Consider the following 19,216-nt stretch of genomic DNA (forward strand, 5'->3'; position numbering starts at 1 on the left):
ATATCATATCATATCATAGCAATGTAAATATATCATAAAGATACATAACTTATATCGCTGATACAGATATAGAAGAATTAATATTGAGTTAATAATTTAATAAGAAAAGAAAAGAAATCAAGATAATGAAGAGGTCATGTATTAATATGTAAATTGGACAAACAGGTGTGACAAACTGGGCAGGCACAATTGGATAGATGAGGTAAGGTATACGTGATAGCAAGAAAGTCATAGTCATAGTAAGATTATTCAGCATTGTTGAGGTAAGCAATAAAATAGACTCTATACTTCTTAAATCCCTTTGGAGCAAGAAAATCTCTAGAATTGCCATAAAGAAACTAAAACGTTCTAAGCAAACAGGAGGAGTCAAACTTCCTAACTTTCTGCTATACTGTAAAGCATTTATATTAAAGCAATTGAGTTCATTCATCCACTATGAACATCATCTTCACTTGGATCAAAGTGGAGGCTAATATTATTGCTCCTCTATCCCTCTCTTACTTCCTATGTACCTCATCCTGGCCTAATATCACTTCTTACCTATCTGTAACCTTTCTTAAATCCATTTGGATTAAACTTCCAGTCAATGCCTTCTCCCTAGTAGATATTCAAGATATCCCTTAACTTTACAGAAATCCCTTTTTCACAACTTTCTTCCCAATACAATATTCCAGAATCTGATTGTAGCTTCCATTGCCTAAGTGGGCTTCTCCCCGTATGCTTGGGATGTACCATACAAGCCTCCCTTTCCTGTGTATGTGCAGTCGCTGACATATGATGTCATCATCCAGCGGCCGAATCACACTATGAAGGCGTTGGAAAGACACCTTTCAACGGGAAGCAGAGGAAGGAGGAGGAGGGGCAGAAAGAATCAGCCATTCTATGCGTCTCACATTATGGTCACATTTTGGGTAATTATGCTAATTTCCCAATTCACTACCAGCTGCTTCACAAAGTGCAAGTGACTGCCTCCTTCAAGTAAACAGGGAAATCACAATCAGTTTGTTTAAAATTCGAATTTAAAATAATGCTCTTTTGACATCATTCAGTCACAAATGCAGGAAAAGAAATGCCCGCATTTTAATGTTCTCACGATTCCAGGTGAGTGTGAAGGAAAACACTAGGATACGTTCCTGAATAAAAGCTGTTGACCTACCAGTGCACAGTAAAACATGCAAACCAATCCAGTTGAGATGACAGCGCCCCAGAGGTCGAATCCAGTCACTAAAATAAAAAATAAAATGAAGAGAATATCGTGAAATAGGATACAATCCGAGAAAAGGAAAAAACATACATCTTATGTTGCTCCGTTGGCTGGTCCAAGAACGAGCAGAAGTTCAGGAGCCCTCAGGCCCCTTCTTACATTCCCTTTCCAATCTTTGCCCCCTTCCGACATTCCCTTTCCAATCTTTGCCCCCTTCTTACATTCCCTTTCCAATCTTTGACCCCTTCCGACATTCCCTTTCCAATCTTTGCCCCTTCTTACATTCCCTTTCCAATCTTTGACCCCTTCTTACATTCCCTTTCCAATCTTTGCCCCTTCTTATATTCCCCTCCCAATCTTTGCCCCCTTCCGACATTCCCTTCCCAATCTTTGCCCCTTCTTACATTCCCTTTCCAATCTGTGCCCCCTTCTTACATTCCCTTCCCAATCTTTGCCCCCTTCTGACATTCCCTTTCCAATCTTTGCCCCTTTCCTACATTCCCTTCCCAATCTTTGCCCCCTTCCTATATTCCCTTTCCAATCTTTGCCCCCTTCTTACATTCCCTTCCCAATCTTTGTCCCCTTCTTACATTCCCTTCCCAATCTTTCCCCCTTCCTACATTCCCTTTCCAATATTTGCCCCCTTCTTACATTCCCTTCCCAATCTGTGCCCCCTTCTTATATTCCCTTTCCAATCTTTGCCCCTTCTTACATTCCCTTTCCAATCTTTGCCCCCTTCTTATATTCCCTTCCCAATCTTTGCCCCCTTCTTACATTCCCTTTCCAATCTTTGCCCCATTTTTACATTCCCTTTCCAACCTTTGCCCCTTCTTACATTCTCTTTCCAATCTTTGCCCGCTTCTTACATTCCCTTCCAATCTTTGCCCCCTTCTTACATTCCCTATCCAATCTTTGCCCCCTTCTTACATTCCCTTCCCAATCTTTGCCCCCTTCCTACATTCCCTTTCCAATCTTTGCCCCCTTCCTACATTCCCTTTCCAATTGTTTTGCTTTTGGCCCCTTGCGCCACTTTTGCCTGTTTGTTTCCCAAGTCATTTCCTTACTGACCTTATGTTTCAGAAAGATGGATGTACCTAACTCAGAGGCTGGAAAACAGATGTCATTATTTAACTTGTTTGGTCATATTAATTCCCCAACAAATTATTTTGGAGTATAATATATCAAAATCAATCATTAATCATTTATTTCAGTATCAACATTAATTTTTACTGTAGATCAACTTTCCTTGAACATTTTTAAAACCGAAAACATGGGACTAGTCTCCATTGACCTCAAAATAACCTAGAACTTGATGCCACAAATGTTGTATTTGATTCCAATAGTTCGCAATCGCCCAAAAGGAAGTTTTGGTTGACAATGATTCTCAGTTGAAAGCGTTAGAAATACGTGTACCCCCCTCTGATGTTCGTGAGCTTGGTATTACCGTGTTGGAGGTGGCAATATCTTTCCAGTAGCCTCCTCTTCATCCTCGTCTCCTGAGCGTGGATTGAGAACCTGTCCAGGTAGAACCGATCCTCGGCGCCTGTGCTCACCGGGGCTTCGAGTCGCCTTGGCACCACACCCTGCGAGGGCCGGTACTCACCATAATCATCCCCCTCAGGGGATAGACAAAGGTCGCAGCACCCTGCTGAAGTCTGTTAGGCCTCCTCGCCCCACAGAGGATCCAGCAGGCATTCAAACAACTGAAAATTCACGCGAAACAGGGCGGTTAGGTGTCCCTAGTAGGGACGGGGCCAACAAGAAGGAAAAGCTTGGAAAAGGTTCCTGAAAGGGAGGCGGGCCTCAAAGGTTCCTACTGGGATGAGGAAAAGAGACGTGGAGGCAATGCTCTGTAATAAAAGAGGAAAGGGGCATGGATATTTGTGGTATAGGAGGAGAGGAAGATGCAAAACCTGTAGCATTGATGGGTGCAGATCGGATGTACCCGGGTCCTGAGTGCCAATCTGACGGAGACATTTGGGGATAAGTTATCTGACAGGGAGAACCTAATCTCTGATAAGTTGAAGAACTTATGGTGGGAGTGTAACAGAACTAAATGTTAATGTTAAAGGATAGTTATACCACGCACTATCACCACGGTAGTGGTCCCTTGGTGCTCTGACGGATGTGAAAGAAAGTGGGGTACGTTAGTAGGACCAGGTTTGGAGAAAAAGCAAGGAAGCTGTGATGTGCTGTTGGCAGCTTCATTGCAGTTACCACCTTTCACTGAGTGTTTTGGTGTTGTCCGGTCGGTGTCCATCGTGTGCCGTTGTGTAAGGCTCTGTGTGGTGTGTTTGTTGTTGCGGTGTAGTGAAGTGTGTGCAGGTTGCTGTGGTTTAAAAGGTATGGTTGTGTTTAGTCATGGTTTGAGAGGTGTATGAAGAGGGGTGAGGTTTTAGTAGGGTTGGTTATTAGCATTGTTGTCTGAAGAGATGCACACTTATTTTGTGTGTCTTTCACGAGAAAAGAGCTTCGTCATAGTTCCATTAGTGCTGATGTGTTAACAGGTAGGCGGGTGAGGTCCATCTGTGGGGTATTTGTGCCATCTCCTGCAATGTGTAGAATACCCTTCTCAATTGGTATAATTACGCGTAGTCAATCCCCTTTACATGGACTGCAACAAGGGCCGAAAATAGTTTTCATCCCAGAGACCAGTGCCAACAATGAAAACCTTGTGACCATTCTAGCCCTTTATCATGCAAGAGATCCCAGAACTGTTGTCTGATTGATTTGTCCTCCAGGCTTGGGCCAACTTGAGAAAGGCCCACTGGATAGCAGCCTACTCCCTCCAATTGGAATACCTGCCATTCTCTACAGCGGACCTTCTCCTCTGGACCGAAGCGCACCCCAGGACTGCTCTGGCATCCCTTGTTGCCTCTGTGTGATGTGGATGGTCAATGGTAAACCTCCAAAGGAAGGTCACGGGTGTCAGCATCTAAGGAACAGGTGTCAGGACTTCATGTTCCACATTCCAGGCTCTTTGAAGGAACACCAGAAACAGACTGATATGAGGCCTCTCCCAAGGGCCACAAACGTGAATGCTGCATCTAACTCTATAGCTGAAGTAGATGGCCGCCGGGCATCCCTGGTACTGATCATATCTGCTGAAAGCCTGCCTGATCTTCTGCACATTGGCATGCGACTGTAGAACGCTACCCATCTGGGTCCAAAGCCTGGCACTACAAATAAAGGCCTATTGGAAGGACTGTGGCTAAATGCTCCAGTTCCTGTGTCCGGATCCTGCTAGTAGTTGAGCAGATGCTGTCTATGAAGGATGGCCTGTTCGGGGTTATAGCAGAGAGGAGCGCATTTGCAGCGCTCTGTGTGGGTTTGCTCGGGGCTGGGGCAAGGCGGAGTGTGAAGGCTGCACACTGTGTGTGAGATTGATCGGGCGGTGCACGGCACACTCTGCGCAGGCTTATTCTGGGCTGGAGCAGGACAGCGCACAGTAGATGCCCTTTGCGTAGGCTTGTTTGGGGCAGTGCAGAGCGAGGTAACCGCTCTTTGCGTAGGGTTATTCAGGCTTATTCAGGGCTGAGGCAGGGCAGAGCAAGGAGGCTGCTCTCTGCATAAGCCTCTTCAGGGCTGGAGCACGGCAGAGCGCAATAGCTGCTCTCTGCGTGGGCTTGTTCAAGGCACGGCAGAGGGCGGTAATTGAGCTCTGCATGGGTTTAATCGGGGTTGAGGCAGGGCAGAGTGCAAAAACCACTTTCTGCGTGGGCTTGTTCGTGGTGGGAAGGAGCGAGGTAGTACTTCTCTGCATAGGCTTGCTCAGGGCGGGGCTAATCACAACAGCCACTTTCTGCATGGGTAGTTGCTTTCTGCATAGGCTTGTTTAGGGCAGGGCCAGGGCAAGGAGCAGTGACATCTCTCTGCGTGGGCTAGTCATGAGTGTCTGGCCTGCGGAACATGGGGTTGCATTAAGGAGGCGCACAATTGGATTGATCGGTTGAATCCTGGCTCCCGTTAGGGGATGCAATGAGGTGCAAGTATTTATTTGGGTTTGGAGGTTGCTCGAGGTGCCACAAGTGAAGCAGGAAGGGAGACAACATGTCATGCAGGGGGTGGGTGCGTGTCTCAGGTAACGTTGGGAAACAAGACCAACGCGCACAGTCAAATAGATGCTGGCAACACACAAAGGTGCCGTGGGCTTACCAATTGCCTAGGGGTGTGTTGTATCAGCAGCGGTGGATGCTGCCCAAGGGCCGGGCAGAGTGGGGGCTTCGATAGTGGCATGGGGATTCGTGGCTGGAGGACGGTGGCCATCTTGTTGGGGCCTGCTGGTGCTCAGGGCCTTCAAATGGAAGTTACGAAGCGTAGTGTGAGCGATCGATAGCAGTGGCGTGGAGGATAAGATCTGAATCTTTACTCTGCAGCACCTAAATCCTGCGGCGCACAACACTGCGCCCTTGGCCTTCGCTGGCTTTGCCACAGAGGGTCGGAAGCATGGCTTTTAAAGCATGGCGGAATCGAGTTTCAAGCGTTGTGTAGAATGTAGCGTGTCAATCGGGCAGCGTGCTCTGCGGATCTGCGGCACACAATACTGCAAACTTGACCTGCGCTGGCTTTTCCGCAGAGGGTCGGGTGTGTGGCTTTTAAAGCATAGGGGAATCGAGTTTCAAGAATCATGTAGAACGCAGTGTGTTGATCGGGCAGCGTGCTCTGTGGACATGCAGTGCACAACACTGCGCCCTTGGCTGCTCAGGCTTTGCCGCAGAGGGTCGGGAGCGTGGCTTTTAAAGCGTTGCAGAATGGAGTTTCAAGTGTTGTGTAGAATTTAGCGTATCGATCAGGTAGTGTGCGACCGGCAGACCTGTGGCGGACAACATTGCGATTTTGGCCTGCGCTGGCTTTGCTGCGGAGGGTCGGGAGCGTGGCTTTTAAAGCATGGTGGAATCGAGTTTCAAGCGTTGTGTAGAGCGTAGCATGTCGATCGGGCAGCGTGCTCTGCGGACCTGCAACACACAACACCTTGCCCTTGGCCTGTGCAGGTCTTTATCCTCCAAAAATTGGCCACATCTTTTGTTTTCAGACAGTTGAGCATGATTTCGGCGTCATTTTGTAAGAGCCTAGCTTTGTGACTTTTAACCCAATTTTTAAAATGTCATTTTATCTTATGGGTATGCTTCCTTTCTTCAACCGCTCAAAGGTTCAATTTTTTGTATGCCCCTAAATGCGGCTCTCATTTCTCTTTTCTGCAATGCTAGGCTGGAATCATACGCATGAGTTTCCCTACAAGCTCTTTGCGCTATACCTTTGCCAACTTTCACTCCTCCAATGTGTCCTCCAAAGTTTCAGAGCGAAAGTTCTCAACGTTGTTTATGGGAAAGACTTTCAATTTCCATTCATAATCGGTGACGCCTGGAGTGTTGGCCATTTTTCCATTAACTCGATTACCTGCCTCTACGTTCCGCGAGTTTCTGTTTCCCGCCGAGTTTGACACTAAATCACATGGATAATTACCTGCGTTAGTAATTATTTGCCAGTCATGTATGCATTAAATCTGACTGGTCACTCCAGGAGGTTTCCAAGAGATTCAATTGCTTACATTTACTAAAAACAAATTCATCAATGCCAATAGCCGCACCTCTTGTAAACAAATGATCTCAAATGTAGACAGAGTAGTGCCCAGAGTGGGGTTTGTGAACAAAAGTGTATGCCCTCTGCTATTTCATGAAACTACATTTAGGCGGGCACACAACTAAAGCCTTTTTAGTTACTGCACTGCTCCCTTTCCTTTAATTTGCAAGGAAGCCTGCTAAGCAGGGCCAATCTAGCTCTTCCCTCCCTCCGACCATGGCCTCGCTTGCAAATTGGACATCTCTATGTTTGGTAACACCGTCTCCCACAGAAATGATGATCTCCTTAGGCCGAGGTAAATTAGACACAGTTAAAGCAGTCTGGTCGACCCCACAGCCGGCGGAATTATAAGCTGTAATTATAAAACCCGTCGACCTAAGTGCTTGGGTTTCCCTCATCATGAGATCAAACACTACCTTCGACTCAAAGCTCAGAAAATCTATATCTGTGAGTGCCTGGCCAATAAATTCCACCCTCTCAGTATCATTAGTTGGAATCACACTTAAGTTAGGCAACTTGGAAAACAAAGAAGGAATATTGGATCTGTTGAGCAAGAGTTAATCATCCTCTTTAAATATACTTTCAATTAAGAGTTTATGAAAACAAGTCGTTGCAGGTTCCTCCCAATGTTTTTCACAACTCTCCCGGGTAAGGCTCGGTTTCTCTCCCCACGGTGAGAAGTCAGCATAGTCATCTCGAGGAAGACCATGTCCCCCAGCACCTTCCAATGTGCTAAACGTGCTAGAGCGAATTGATGCCACAGGGTCTTCCAACCTTGGATCCGTTTTCACTGTAATTGGGCACAGTCTCTCGTAGATGGATTTAACTTCATTGATATCAACAGAAGGGACAGCGAGCAAATTCGTTCCAGTGTCACAGCGCGTTGAGCCAAAATGTCTGCAGCTAGAGCTAATAGCAGAAGGTGTTTGAGTGTGAGGAAAGTCGGCTTCATCCGTTTGGACCGCAAAATGCACTTTCCCTTTACCCATTCCATGCCATACTAAGACCTCAAAATCGGGCTCATGCTGCGTTGCGAGGTTAGAAGGAGATAAAGCGAGATCCGATCTTACTAAGTGAACTGGAGAGCACACCAAAAAAGCATTGTCTTCCTCCTGAGAAAAGCCGTCCACCACTACCGTCTGTAGTCCTTTCCTCATACTCTTCTTGTTGTTGACTAGTGACTCTGGTATTTTTAGGTTTCAAAGGAATTCCCGAGAGGATCTCTTGTTATTTCCTTTCACTTTTATATTTTTGGTCTTCCTGGAAGTGTTAACCTTTGCACCAAAGCTCCTACTGTTCCTCGGAGGCTTCCAATCGCTGGCTTTTTGGGGATGTCAAATCAACCTCTTCTTGGTGATCCAGTGGTACCTTATACGGATATTGGGGCATCACTTGGGACGTCTTTTGCCCTAGTTGTTCTTTCATTAGGCCCCTTGTTGTTTGGGGCTGGCTGGTTTGCAAAGCTTTGTAATATTAAAATTACTTTTGAGAGGTCTGATTTCTCTAAAGATAACTTTGGTTGAAGTAGCGCCTTAAGGTCGGTATCTTTTCGAATGTTTTTCAGCTTCTTCTGTATGGAGCCAAGAACAATTGTATGCATTCGGACTTCTGATTTAGGAGCTGTTTCATCGAATTTCGGGCATAATTCGCGCAAGGGCCGCCCGCCAAGGACTCTGCACGAGCCTGTGTGCAGAAGAGCTGCGCGCCCTGCGTATTCATGGAATTTTTTCCGCCAAATAACCGTATTCGCAAGTCGTGGTCAGAACACCGCCGACAGGCCCGCGCACAAAGCAAAATACTGCCAGATAAGCTACCTTTGCACGCTTCACTGGGCGCAAATACACGCAGCCTTCAAACAGTCTGTGGGGTCCCCCATAAGCAGGCCTGCGACTCAGGGAACCTGCGCGGGGTCCCCCATAACTGTCGCCGGCACCCCGACAACATGTGTATAAAAAAATCGCAACTCAGCAATAACTCAGGAAATCTGCAAGCGAACCCACGTAAAACGTTCCTGCACCCTACTACACTGCTTACACCCACCCCTATATTTCATCAGAACCCCAATTGAGTACACGCACCCTGAAATGTGATCGCACCTGTGTACTGAAAATCCTAAGCGCAAGTATACTTACGCCTGCCTTTGGGTGGCGGATCGTATGAAGGACTTATGTGGCCATTTCCAGGCTAAGATGTGGCGTGATCGAATCCATGAATACGTCTTGTGATACGCAATTGTGGGCTTGTGAGGGACTGCCAACAGGCCGTCCCTCGGAACACCCACTTTTTCGCAAGTTCTTCCCAATTTTTGGTGTTGTGCCCCCTTCCCAGCCCTCTGCGTAAGCCACGCCCACGCTCTGCTTAGCGTATCGAACAAGGCCCTTGACAGTTTGCACAGACATACCGAACCAGTGCGAACTTCACGCAAGTCCAGGAAAAGTACCACGCATTCGATTCCATGAATCGATGAAGGCGGATTTGCGTGCAGTTGCGAGCGCATGTGCCCTATTTTCTGCGCAAATAATTCCATGAATCGACCCCAAAATGTCTTCATAAAGTTACCAAAATGGGGCGATAACATAATTTAGCGCAACTAATGCTGCCTTGGCATTACTGTTGTGTTCCCGTCAAGAGGTTCTGGTGGGGATGGTGATCGCTTTCTTTGCGCGGCGTGTGGAGTCGGGGCATAAGATGGAATAGTGAAATTGCCTTCATCTCCTTCATCCAGGTAGAAAGATGGCGAAAGATTATTTCCATCGCCCCTGCTGTTCCCAGCCACTTCATATGCCGCCAGGGTTTTTAACATCTCTTGGTCAGTGACTAAGAGACAGTGGCCCTCATTCCGAGTTTGGAGGTAAGGGAAAAACGATGCCGGTAAAGGATTACCGCCATCGCTTACCGCTACAGACTATTCTGACCAACCAGACCACTATTAACGGCATCGTAAAGGACGATGCTGTAAATAGAGGTCTGGGCGCGCACACACGACACACCATGCCGGCATTAGCGGCATGCCATAAACCAGAGAAGATCACAAGTGAGGCGGACATACAAATAACGGCCTCATGAAGGCGGAAAAAGTGCATAACGGCATAGTGTAAATACTGGCATCGCCGACCAGGCGTAAAGAACCCTGAGCAGTCTTTCCAAGTGCCACAGGTGCACACAATCAGCACAGGTGGAGGCAATGGAGTCAGGGCCAGTACAAAAGGAGCACACCCACACACCACACCCCCTCCCACACCAAGATGATACCAATAGTAGTACATTACTGGAGCTAGAGGCCCTGCTTGCAATGCCTCAACAACAACAACAGCCGCCCCCACAGAGGAGACGCAGGAGGAGAAGGAGGGTGAGACAGGCCTTGCATGCCCCACCAGTGCAGCCACCGTTACCACACCGTCAGCCCCCAATTCCTCGCATCAGAGCCAGTCCTTTCAACCTAACCCCTGAGCAGATCCACACTCTGTACCGTCTGGACCGGGACACCATCACCACTATAGTGCATCTGATACACGACGACATAGTGAGCCTCATAGAAATACGCACTGCCATCCCCCCTCTACTGAAGGTAGTGTCTGTGCTCCACTTCCTTGCCACAGGCACCTACCAGCACACAGTGGGGCACATGCATGGTATATCACAACCCTTATTTTCCCGGATGCTGAACCAAGTGCTGGATGCCCTCCTCAAGCACACAAAGGACTACATATCGCTACCACGGACTCCCCAGGAGATATTCGGTACAAAAGTTGCCTTCTATGCACTGGCAGGCATGCCAAATTGTGTATGTACCCTCGACTGCCCCCATGTGGAGTTGGTGGTCCCGCATGCCATGGAGGTGGTGTATCGCAACCGCAAGCAATACCACTCCATCAATGTGCAGATGGTATGCGACCCCAGCAAGATCATCACACATTGCTGTGCCCGATATCCCGGATCAACTCATGACTCTTTGGTCCTGCGGAACTCCACGCTACCAAGCTTCATGGAGCGACATACTGGACTACGTGCCTGGCTGCTTGGTGAGTTGCCTGACTGGGCCATGGCAGTGCATCAGGGTTGTGAGGTAGGTGGCTGCATACTCCACCTGGGTGGGAAGGGGGGGGGGGGAATGCATACTCCATCTTGGTGGGAATGGGGGGGAATGCATACTCCACCTGGGTAGGAATGGAGGAATGGGGGAATGCACAATGTGCACATCACCGAACACTGTGCCCCAAAGCATCTGAAACAGTACATGACACCCAAATCCCATAGTGATGAAGTAAGGCCGACACCTATCACTATATGACTAACAGGTAACCAGCCCACATCCCACAACACATGCTCCACTCATCAGCGGCCCTCACACACCGTAAGGCCATCCTGCACTATGCAGTGCATATGCACTATGTTGCTGTCTCCAGCATATCACCACACAGGACAATCATCCCTGGGAGTGCATTGAACTGAGGCAAACAGGAATACCACAGTGTGTCACTGGTTCGGCACATCCATAGGAGTGCTGCATATCACCATGGAAATGACCAGTGCAGAATGCCCAATATTGTCCTGACTACAGCCAAAGCTCCCTACTACCAAATCTCACAGAACACAACACATCACTGATTTTACTCCGACAGTGCTGTATGCATATACGATGCACGGGTGAAGATGTCAGTGCACACCATGAATCATCTTGAAGATGCAACCCACACCATTAGTCCATTGCACAGGACACATAGCGGGACCTGAAATGGGGTCAATGCATCCAGGGACATGTGCATTTGGGCACAAATTACCTGCAGCCATGTGAGGCTAGTACGGTTGTCCAACATGAATGTGCGAACATTTACCTTCATTCCCCTCTCATGCAGGTGATGATGGCTATCCCTTGAAGCCGTGGCTTGAAGTCGTGGCTCCTGACCCCTGTCCGAAACCCACAGAACAGGCACGAGGAGGACTACAATCGTTCCCATACCCGTACACGTGTGGTGATTGAGCAGACCTTTGGCCTGTTGAAGGCACGATTTCGCTGCCTGAGTCGGTCGGGTGGGGCACTCCTCTACAGGCATGAGAAAGTGGGCAAGATCACCATGGCATGTGTAATGCTGCACAATATGTGCATCCTCCGGAACGTGCCCCTGCCCCCTGACATGGAACTGCTACTGCTGATGATGATGAAGGGGAGGAGGAAGATGTGGCAGGACATCATTACGGTATCGATGCACAGGAGGGACGTGCTGTGCGGCAGTCAGTGATCACACAATATTTCTGACACACAAGTCAGCAGAGGGTGACATAATGTTAGGACATAGGGTACTGGGTGTGAGGATACATGTACACTATGCACTGTGCAAGATTAAATGACACATGCGCAATGATGAATGTCCACTCTGGTTATTTTTTTGTAACACAACTGGTGTATTGAAAGAAAAAATATGAACGTGAATTTCAAACCCTCCACCACCCTCATCCCTCCCCCTCCCCCCAAAACTCCCCCACACACCCTCACCCCCTCCCGCTCCCCCCACAACTCCCCCACACACCCTCACCCACCCTCCCCCCACAACTCCCCCACACACCCTCACCCCCCTCCCCCTCCCACCACAACAACCCCACACTAGTCCCATAGGGTCCACGGAGCCCACATGAGGCTGCCAGTACAGTCATTCAGCGCTCCCAGAGCCAGGGGGAGGCATGTCCCATCGGCGCTGCGCACAGAGCGACCGACAGAGCGGGCTGGTCTGAGTGGAGTTGCTTGTGGACGGTGTGTCCTCATGCTGAGGCTGTTGGCCGGGAAGAGCAGCCTCCAAAGCATCGGCTATGCGGCCGAGCACCTCGCAGAGGGGGTTTGTGTTTTCGGTGATGGACTGGCCCAGTGCCCTCAAATCCGCACGCCACTTCTCCCTGGCCTGCCGATTGTCCTGCACAAATTCCGATATTAGGGCAGAGAGCTGGTCAGCCCGCCGTGCTCCTGCAGCTGCACCAGTGGCCCTGCTGGGGATCGGGCTACCATGTCCTGCCGGCTCATCCTCCCCGGGACTGTATACGTTACTGATATGTCCCTGTGTCTGTTCTTGCCCAGACTGCTCCAGTGTGTTGGCATCACCAGTGTCACTCATGGATACCTGGGGGGTGGACAATTGTGCTGGGTTGTGGACTACTTCCACATAGTCGTCCTCAATGGTGCCCCAGATGTCATTGGGGCTGTCTTCGACTGCGAGTGGGGCCGTGGCTGCCACCTTCCCAGCCACACTGGACTCCTCCGAACATGGCGTTGCACAGATGTGGGCAGGCAGTGCAGTGAGGGGTGGGGGTGGTGTGCCCTCCACAGGCCTTGCTGTTGCTGGTGGTATATGTCCCAGTGGTGGCCTCCTTGCTGGGACACAGCGCCCCCTGGCTTGGCCCCTGGATGTGGAGGGATGGTTGCTGTCCTGCTCATGCTCGCTGCCAGTGAGGGTGAAAGAGAGGGACGGCATGAGTGATGTTTGGATAGCCAGCATACATACATTGGTACGATTGCACATCCACACAATTGTGGGTAATAGGCATTTGTGTAGGGAATGGCACGTCATTTCATACATGAGTGGTACATGCAGGGATATGTCGTGTCACTCATGTTGACCAGGTACTGTGCTGTCTGACATGCACACTATTTAGATCATGTATGCTGTGTGCCTCATGGAATTTGCTACTTTGTGTGGTATGTGTCATTTACGCTACGGCCTTGCACCAGGCACCGGCTTGCGTCTCAATTGTTTCGGCATACTGTACAGGGAGTGTGTGTGTGGCCGACCATGGCGTCAATCTTTGGACAGACATTTGCCATTGACTTTCATCACTTTTGGATTAGCAACATTTGCTTTGGACACTCACCTCCATCAGCTGATGACGTGCCGCCACACTCCATCTCTCCGACCCCTTCTATGGATTCTGGTCCAATCATGCCCGCACATGTTTCCTCCCACGGTGTGAGCTTAATTGGAGAACGTGGTCCTCCTCCGGTCTCCAAGGCCTGGGCATGGTTTGCAGAAAGAATGTTCCGCACCCTCAGCCGGGTCATCCCACCTTTTGCGGCAATCCTTGACCGTGCAGGGGGTGTTGCCCACTGCGCTGACCTTCTGGCATACTAGTGCCCAGATTTCCTTTTTTCGTAACACAGCCTCCCTCCTCATGTTGCTGCTGAACACATCCCAGCATGCTCGTGTAGGGTGTCTACGAGCATCTGGAGTTCATCTGGGCTGAAGCGCTCCTTTTGGAGGTGGGCAGATCCCTTCTTGGGTGCTTTTGGCATTCCTGGATGGTTTGATTAACTTTCCAGACGATCACCAGTGTCCCAGGGGTCCTGTGTGGTGAGTATGGCAATGGATTGTGTTTTAAAAGATGGCCGCCGTGCTCCTTCCCGTTCCTGTGCGATGACGCTATTTCTGGTTCCGCTATTTTACGGTGACTGTAAATAGCGGTGACTGCTAATTACGGTCACCGCTATTTACGGTCACCGCTAATGCCGCTTTTGACTATGGTGGTAGTGTTATCTATGCGGCGCTTCATGCCGGTAAGGGCTTTTGGGGGCCCTTTTGCGGCATGGCGCTAGGTACCTTACCGGCATGGCGCAAAGCTCGTGCCCCCAAAGTCGTAATAGCCCGCTTTTAGTGTGCTTCTGCCAGCTCAGACACGCTATTTGCGCCATGCCGGTAAGGGTCGGAACTTACCTCCAAACTCGGAATGAGGGCCAGTGGCTCCAAGTTCCCAGTCCCACACATGTCTCCAGCTACTTGTTGGTCTTCACCACCACTGATCATCTGGAAGAAAGATTTGTTTCTCTTCCCCTGATCTGCCCCTGGGGATTCTGGTAAGGGTAGTTCTCTGGCCATCTCAAACATCTGATCCTGTATTATTTTGTCTGCGTGTTTAGAGAGGCTTGGAAGAGTGTACATCGTTAATTTGTTGAATTTGTTGTAATTTACGAAATCTCCAATCCCACAGTTCTCAGTTCTTTTTGGTGTTGGTGGAAGCTGGAGCGAGCAACATCTCGGGTGGCTCAAGGAGCTAACGATGCACGCCCTGTGTTGCAGTGAACAGTGAGCCTTAGTAAACTTCCCAATGTCAATGTTTCAAAAAGGCAAGCTAAGGCCACTCACCAGGGGTCCTGTTTTCAGAGGTTCCTGCTCCCTCCAGCTCCTCACATAATTTAGTGCAATTAATGCTGCCTGGGCATTACTGTGTGTTCCCACGTCCAGAGGTTGTGTTGGGGTGGGTGATCGTTTTATCAGTGCGGGCTTGGAGTCGGTACATGAGATGTTTTCAGAGGTGTCTACTCCCTCCAGCTCCAGACCGGCCAAGACTGCAATGAAGTCCTCGGCTAAGGGATTTCAGAGCACTGCTGTTTGATGTGAACTCGCCCGCCAAGGGATTTCAGAGCACTGCTGTTTGATGTGAACTCCCCCGCCAAGGGATTTCAGAGCACTACTGTTTGATGTGAACTCCCCCGCCAAGGGATTTCCCCCGCCAAGGGATTTCAGAGCACTGCTGTTTGATGTGAACTCCCCCGCCAAGGGATTTCAGAGCACTGCTGTTTGATGTGAATACTTTTTTGCTTATGGTTCAGTCATTCTACTGTCCCCTATGCTGGGTGGAGGGCAGGGACAGAAGGGGAATATTTGGTGAACGCCAACCAGTCCCCAGTGCTGGCGCCCTCTGGATAAATGCAGTTACCGACCGTGCATGGGTGTTGGCTCCTTCCCGAGGTTGGGTGCTTCTGTTGCCAGCCCCCCGCCCCTGTGTACTTCATAGCTGCTGTGTGGGCCCACATTCTGCCCCACCATAGACAATGAAGTATCCTCCTCTTCCAGATGGATGCTCTCGTGAGTTGGGTGGGCCACAGACTCCATTAAGTACCCAAAATTGACACTTTTTTCTGAGAATCCTGCAGCTGAGTATAACATGACGGGCCCCTGCCACTCCAGGACCCGTCAGAATCTATAGGTGGGACTCAAGAAGTTCATTGTTGCGGCGTTGAAGACAACGACAAAGCAAAGAAATCAATGCTGCTGTTTTATGCCGGTGGATCAGTTCACCAGATTTTAAAGACCTTGCCAAGACAGCCCTAGAAACATACTTTCACCCTATGGTCACCAGGCACATACGAAAGCTCCCGTTTCCGTCAGGCGCACCAAGTCTCTTGAGTCAGCTGAGGATGAAACTGAAGCAATAGGGGCACAAATCATTCAATACTTTACATGAACCATTGGATCCTAAAGGAACCAGATATCCCACTGAATAGAGCCCTAGAGCTATAGAGAGCTCACAAACCGGTGTTGACAGGAGCGTCACATATGGAAGGAGCCTTCAAACCGGGTTGCATGGTGGAGGAACATGCAGAGGACTCCAGGGTGAGCCCTTCAGAGCTAAGGGGTAGGAACATCCAGAGAACACGACCGCAGGCAGCAAAGCCTTCGGAAGAGAGATGCAAGCCATGTGATGCTTGTAGGGGTTGGCTTCCACATGTGGATTCTTGGCCAGCCCTTGGCCAATCTTGTGGTAGGTTCGGCAAAATGATCCATTTTGCAAAGATGTGCCGTTTCCCATGGCTGGCATTGACTGACAGTTGTCCGACGCCACCACAGCTACCTCGTCAACGGCAAATAGCCACGGTGGTTGATGATCAAAGTTCCGTCGTGTCAATACCAGAACCAGGCAGTGAACAAGGCTGCTCAAAGGAAGCGCAGACAGCCCAGATGTTCAGTCACCATATTGTTGACTGTGATGTCAATCCTTCTAGACACAGGGGCATCAGTGAATGTCAAGCCATCAGCCAAGATTTGCAAGCTGAACCCATCCCTGAAGCTGGCTAGACCTTGCATCTTTAAGTATGGCGGGTGCTCACCGATCCCACTCCCTGGTGTGTACTGGGCAATCCACACCAGGGTTGAGCATTTCCATATGTCAGTTCCTGACACTTTTTATGTCACGCTCACTGGGAAGGACACTCTCCTCAGCTGCTCCAAAGCAGAGTACTTGGAACTTGTGCCAAGGTGATGTACAGCAGCTGATAGAGTACTACTAAGACTTATTGAAAGGAATGAGCTGCGGGACGGCCAGGAAGTTTGGATACACACTGACACGTCCATACCGCTAATTTTCCTATGCCATCAGAGGATTCCATGCCACCTGATAAGGAATTTGGAGGATGAACTTGCAAGCAGGAGCTTGCCAACATCACAGAGAGGGTGGAGGGACTCGCATCATAGATATTCCTGGTTGCTGATGTGAACAAACCCAAGTGCCCAGAGGAGGTGAAGATATGCGTTGCCATGATGCTCCCCAATAGAGCCATTTGGTGTGAAAGACATACTCCCCCCTACTTTCAACGACATCCTATCATGTTAACAAGGGACACAGGTCTTCTCGATCATTGACTTGAACGCAGGATACGGTTAGTTGCTGCTACATGCTGACTCAAGGGCCATCAGAACATTCTCATCGCACATGTGGCTGTTTCACTATAAGCAGCTCAGCTTCTGGGTTTTCTCAGCTGCTCGAAGTTGTTTCGAACACACCATCAGAGGTGTGTCGGCAGGGCTACCTAGAGCCATTAATGTAAGCGATGATGTTCTCATCTTCGCGTTTTTGGAACATATGAGGAGGCTGTCGGCAGTATACCGGCGCTTGATGCAACATTGACTCTTAACAGAACGAAATGTCACTTCCTCCAACTGAAGGTGGAATTCTTACGATGTTTCATGAACGTGGCCTATCAGCACATCCCTTCAAGGTCAAGGACATAAAAGAGGCAGCGCCTCCCTTATCACGCAGCTTCCTGGGAATGGTGAACTTTTGCTGATGCTTTGCTCCCACTCTAACCACCCTGACAGAACCACTCAACGTGCTGACTCAAAAGGACCACGATTGGCAGTGGGGGCAGGTGGAACAGGAAGCTTTCTGCCACACAAAGTCTGCCCTCATTGCAATTTCCACAATGGTGTATGTCGACCCCTCAAGAATCAGCAAGCTGGTAGTGGACGCCCATTGGACTAGGAGCAGTACTTATCCAAGTGGATGCCCAGGGTGGCAGACACCCTGTGGCATATGCCAGTAAGGCCCTCACCTCCACCGAGAGGATGTACTTGCAGATCGAGAGAGAGGCCCCAGCAGTCTTATAGGGCTGCAATCCCGTCCACCATTACATTTCCCGTCACCTTTGAACAGCCTACACTGATCACAAGCCCTTGGTCCCGATCATGCAGAGTCTTGCTCCATACCGTCCCATTCGACTTAAGTGGTGGTGGATGTTGCAGCTCCAGGACTATGGGATGGGTCTGTTGGTCAGAGAGAGAGTAGATAACCCTGCTGATTATTTGTCATGCCACCCTCTGCGATTCTCTGGGGGAGACAAGGAAATTGACAGGCATGCTGAATTCTTCATTGGATGTTTACGAGGTTGGTCATCCCCAAATCAATGTCCCTGCAGGATATTGTGAATGCCACATGTCGCGATGAAGTGCTGCAAGAACTCCTGTCCCAACTGCAAGCTGGGCAGGGGAAAACCTTTCTAGTGATAAATGATCGCTGTATCCGGTGTCAGTCCGCCATGCCCATCGCAAAAGAAATCCCAATTTCATCACACATGAGAGGTACAAATCCATGGAAGGTACTCAGCTTTAACTTTGGCATGGTGCAGCAATCTCGTCACTTCCTAGTTGTGTTGGACAAATACTCACCATATCCAGAGGTCAGGTTTGTGGCTCTACTGCAGTGGAAGCAGGCATCCCTGTGCTGGAAGAGCGCTTTGCCTCTCATTGAATCCCTGGGTCCATTCAATCAGATAATGGTCTGCCTTTTCAGGGAAAAGAGTTTGATCGATTCTTGAAGTCCTATGGGGTCGAACACTAGCTTATGATGCCCTGCTGGCTCGGGCCAATGGGGATGTGGACCGCTTCATGATGACGCTCAACAAGGCGTTCCACTTTCCCCTTGACAAAAGCCAACCTCTGAAAGTGATCTAGCTACTGATAGCGTATTGAACCATTCTGCATGCCACAATAGGGGTTGCCCCAGTGAAGGCGTTTCAGGGCACGAAAGTCCATTTGTTGATCCAAGACCATGGATCTGGGGTGTTCGCAATACCGCATCTGGACCGGCTTTGTGTGGAACAGGAATTGGCCAATGCCAAAGAAACAAGCAGAAGGCATTTGAAGGATGCCCCCTAGGAGTACAGAATTGTAGGGGGTTAGAGTCAAAGGCTTCCCTGGCCAAAGGCGTGACAGGGGGGTCAACAAGGCCTTGCAAGAGAGCTAGACAACTTTTAGCTCTGAAAAATAAAACACAGTGGGGTATAAAATACAGTAGAGATTTATTTTTAACAGAAAGACAGGTTTTCAGAGTGTTCATGTGCCGTAGCACAGCATATATGCATAACAAAGTACATTTGTAGTCTGCATAATAGTGAGT

At 49.3% G+C, this 19,216-nt stretch overlaps 1 protein-coding gene across 1 annotated transcript in view; it reads right to left on the minus strand.

Moving 5' to 3' along the window:
• The window catches only part of LOC138514392 (sodium-coupled monocarboxylate transporter 1-like), a 501,148-nt gene that overhangs the window by 394,091 nt on the left and 87,841 nt on the right, over positions 1–19,216 (minus strand). The window contains exon 4 of the mRNA XM_069629874.1: positions 1,157–1,224. Coding sequence (XP_069485975.1) covers positions 1,157–1,224 — 68 coding nt within the window. The remainder of the gene's footprint in view (positions 1–1,156; positions 1,225–19,216) is intronic.

This window comes from Ambystoma mexicanum, chromosome 12, assembly GCF_040938575.1.
Source record: "Ambystoma mexicanum isolate Mex_15411 chromosome 12, UKY_AmexF1_1, whole genome shotgun sequence".
Taxonomy (NCBI): Eukaryota; Metazoa; Chordata; class Amphibia; order Caudata; family Ambystomatidae; genus Ambystoma; species Ambystoma mexicanum.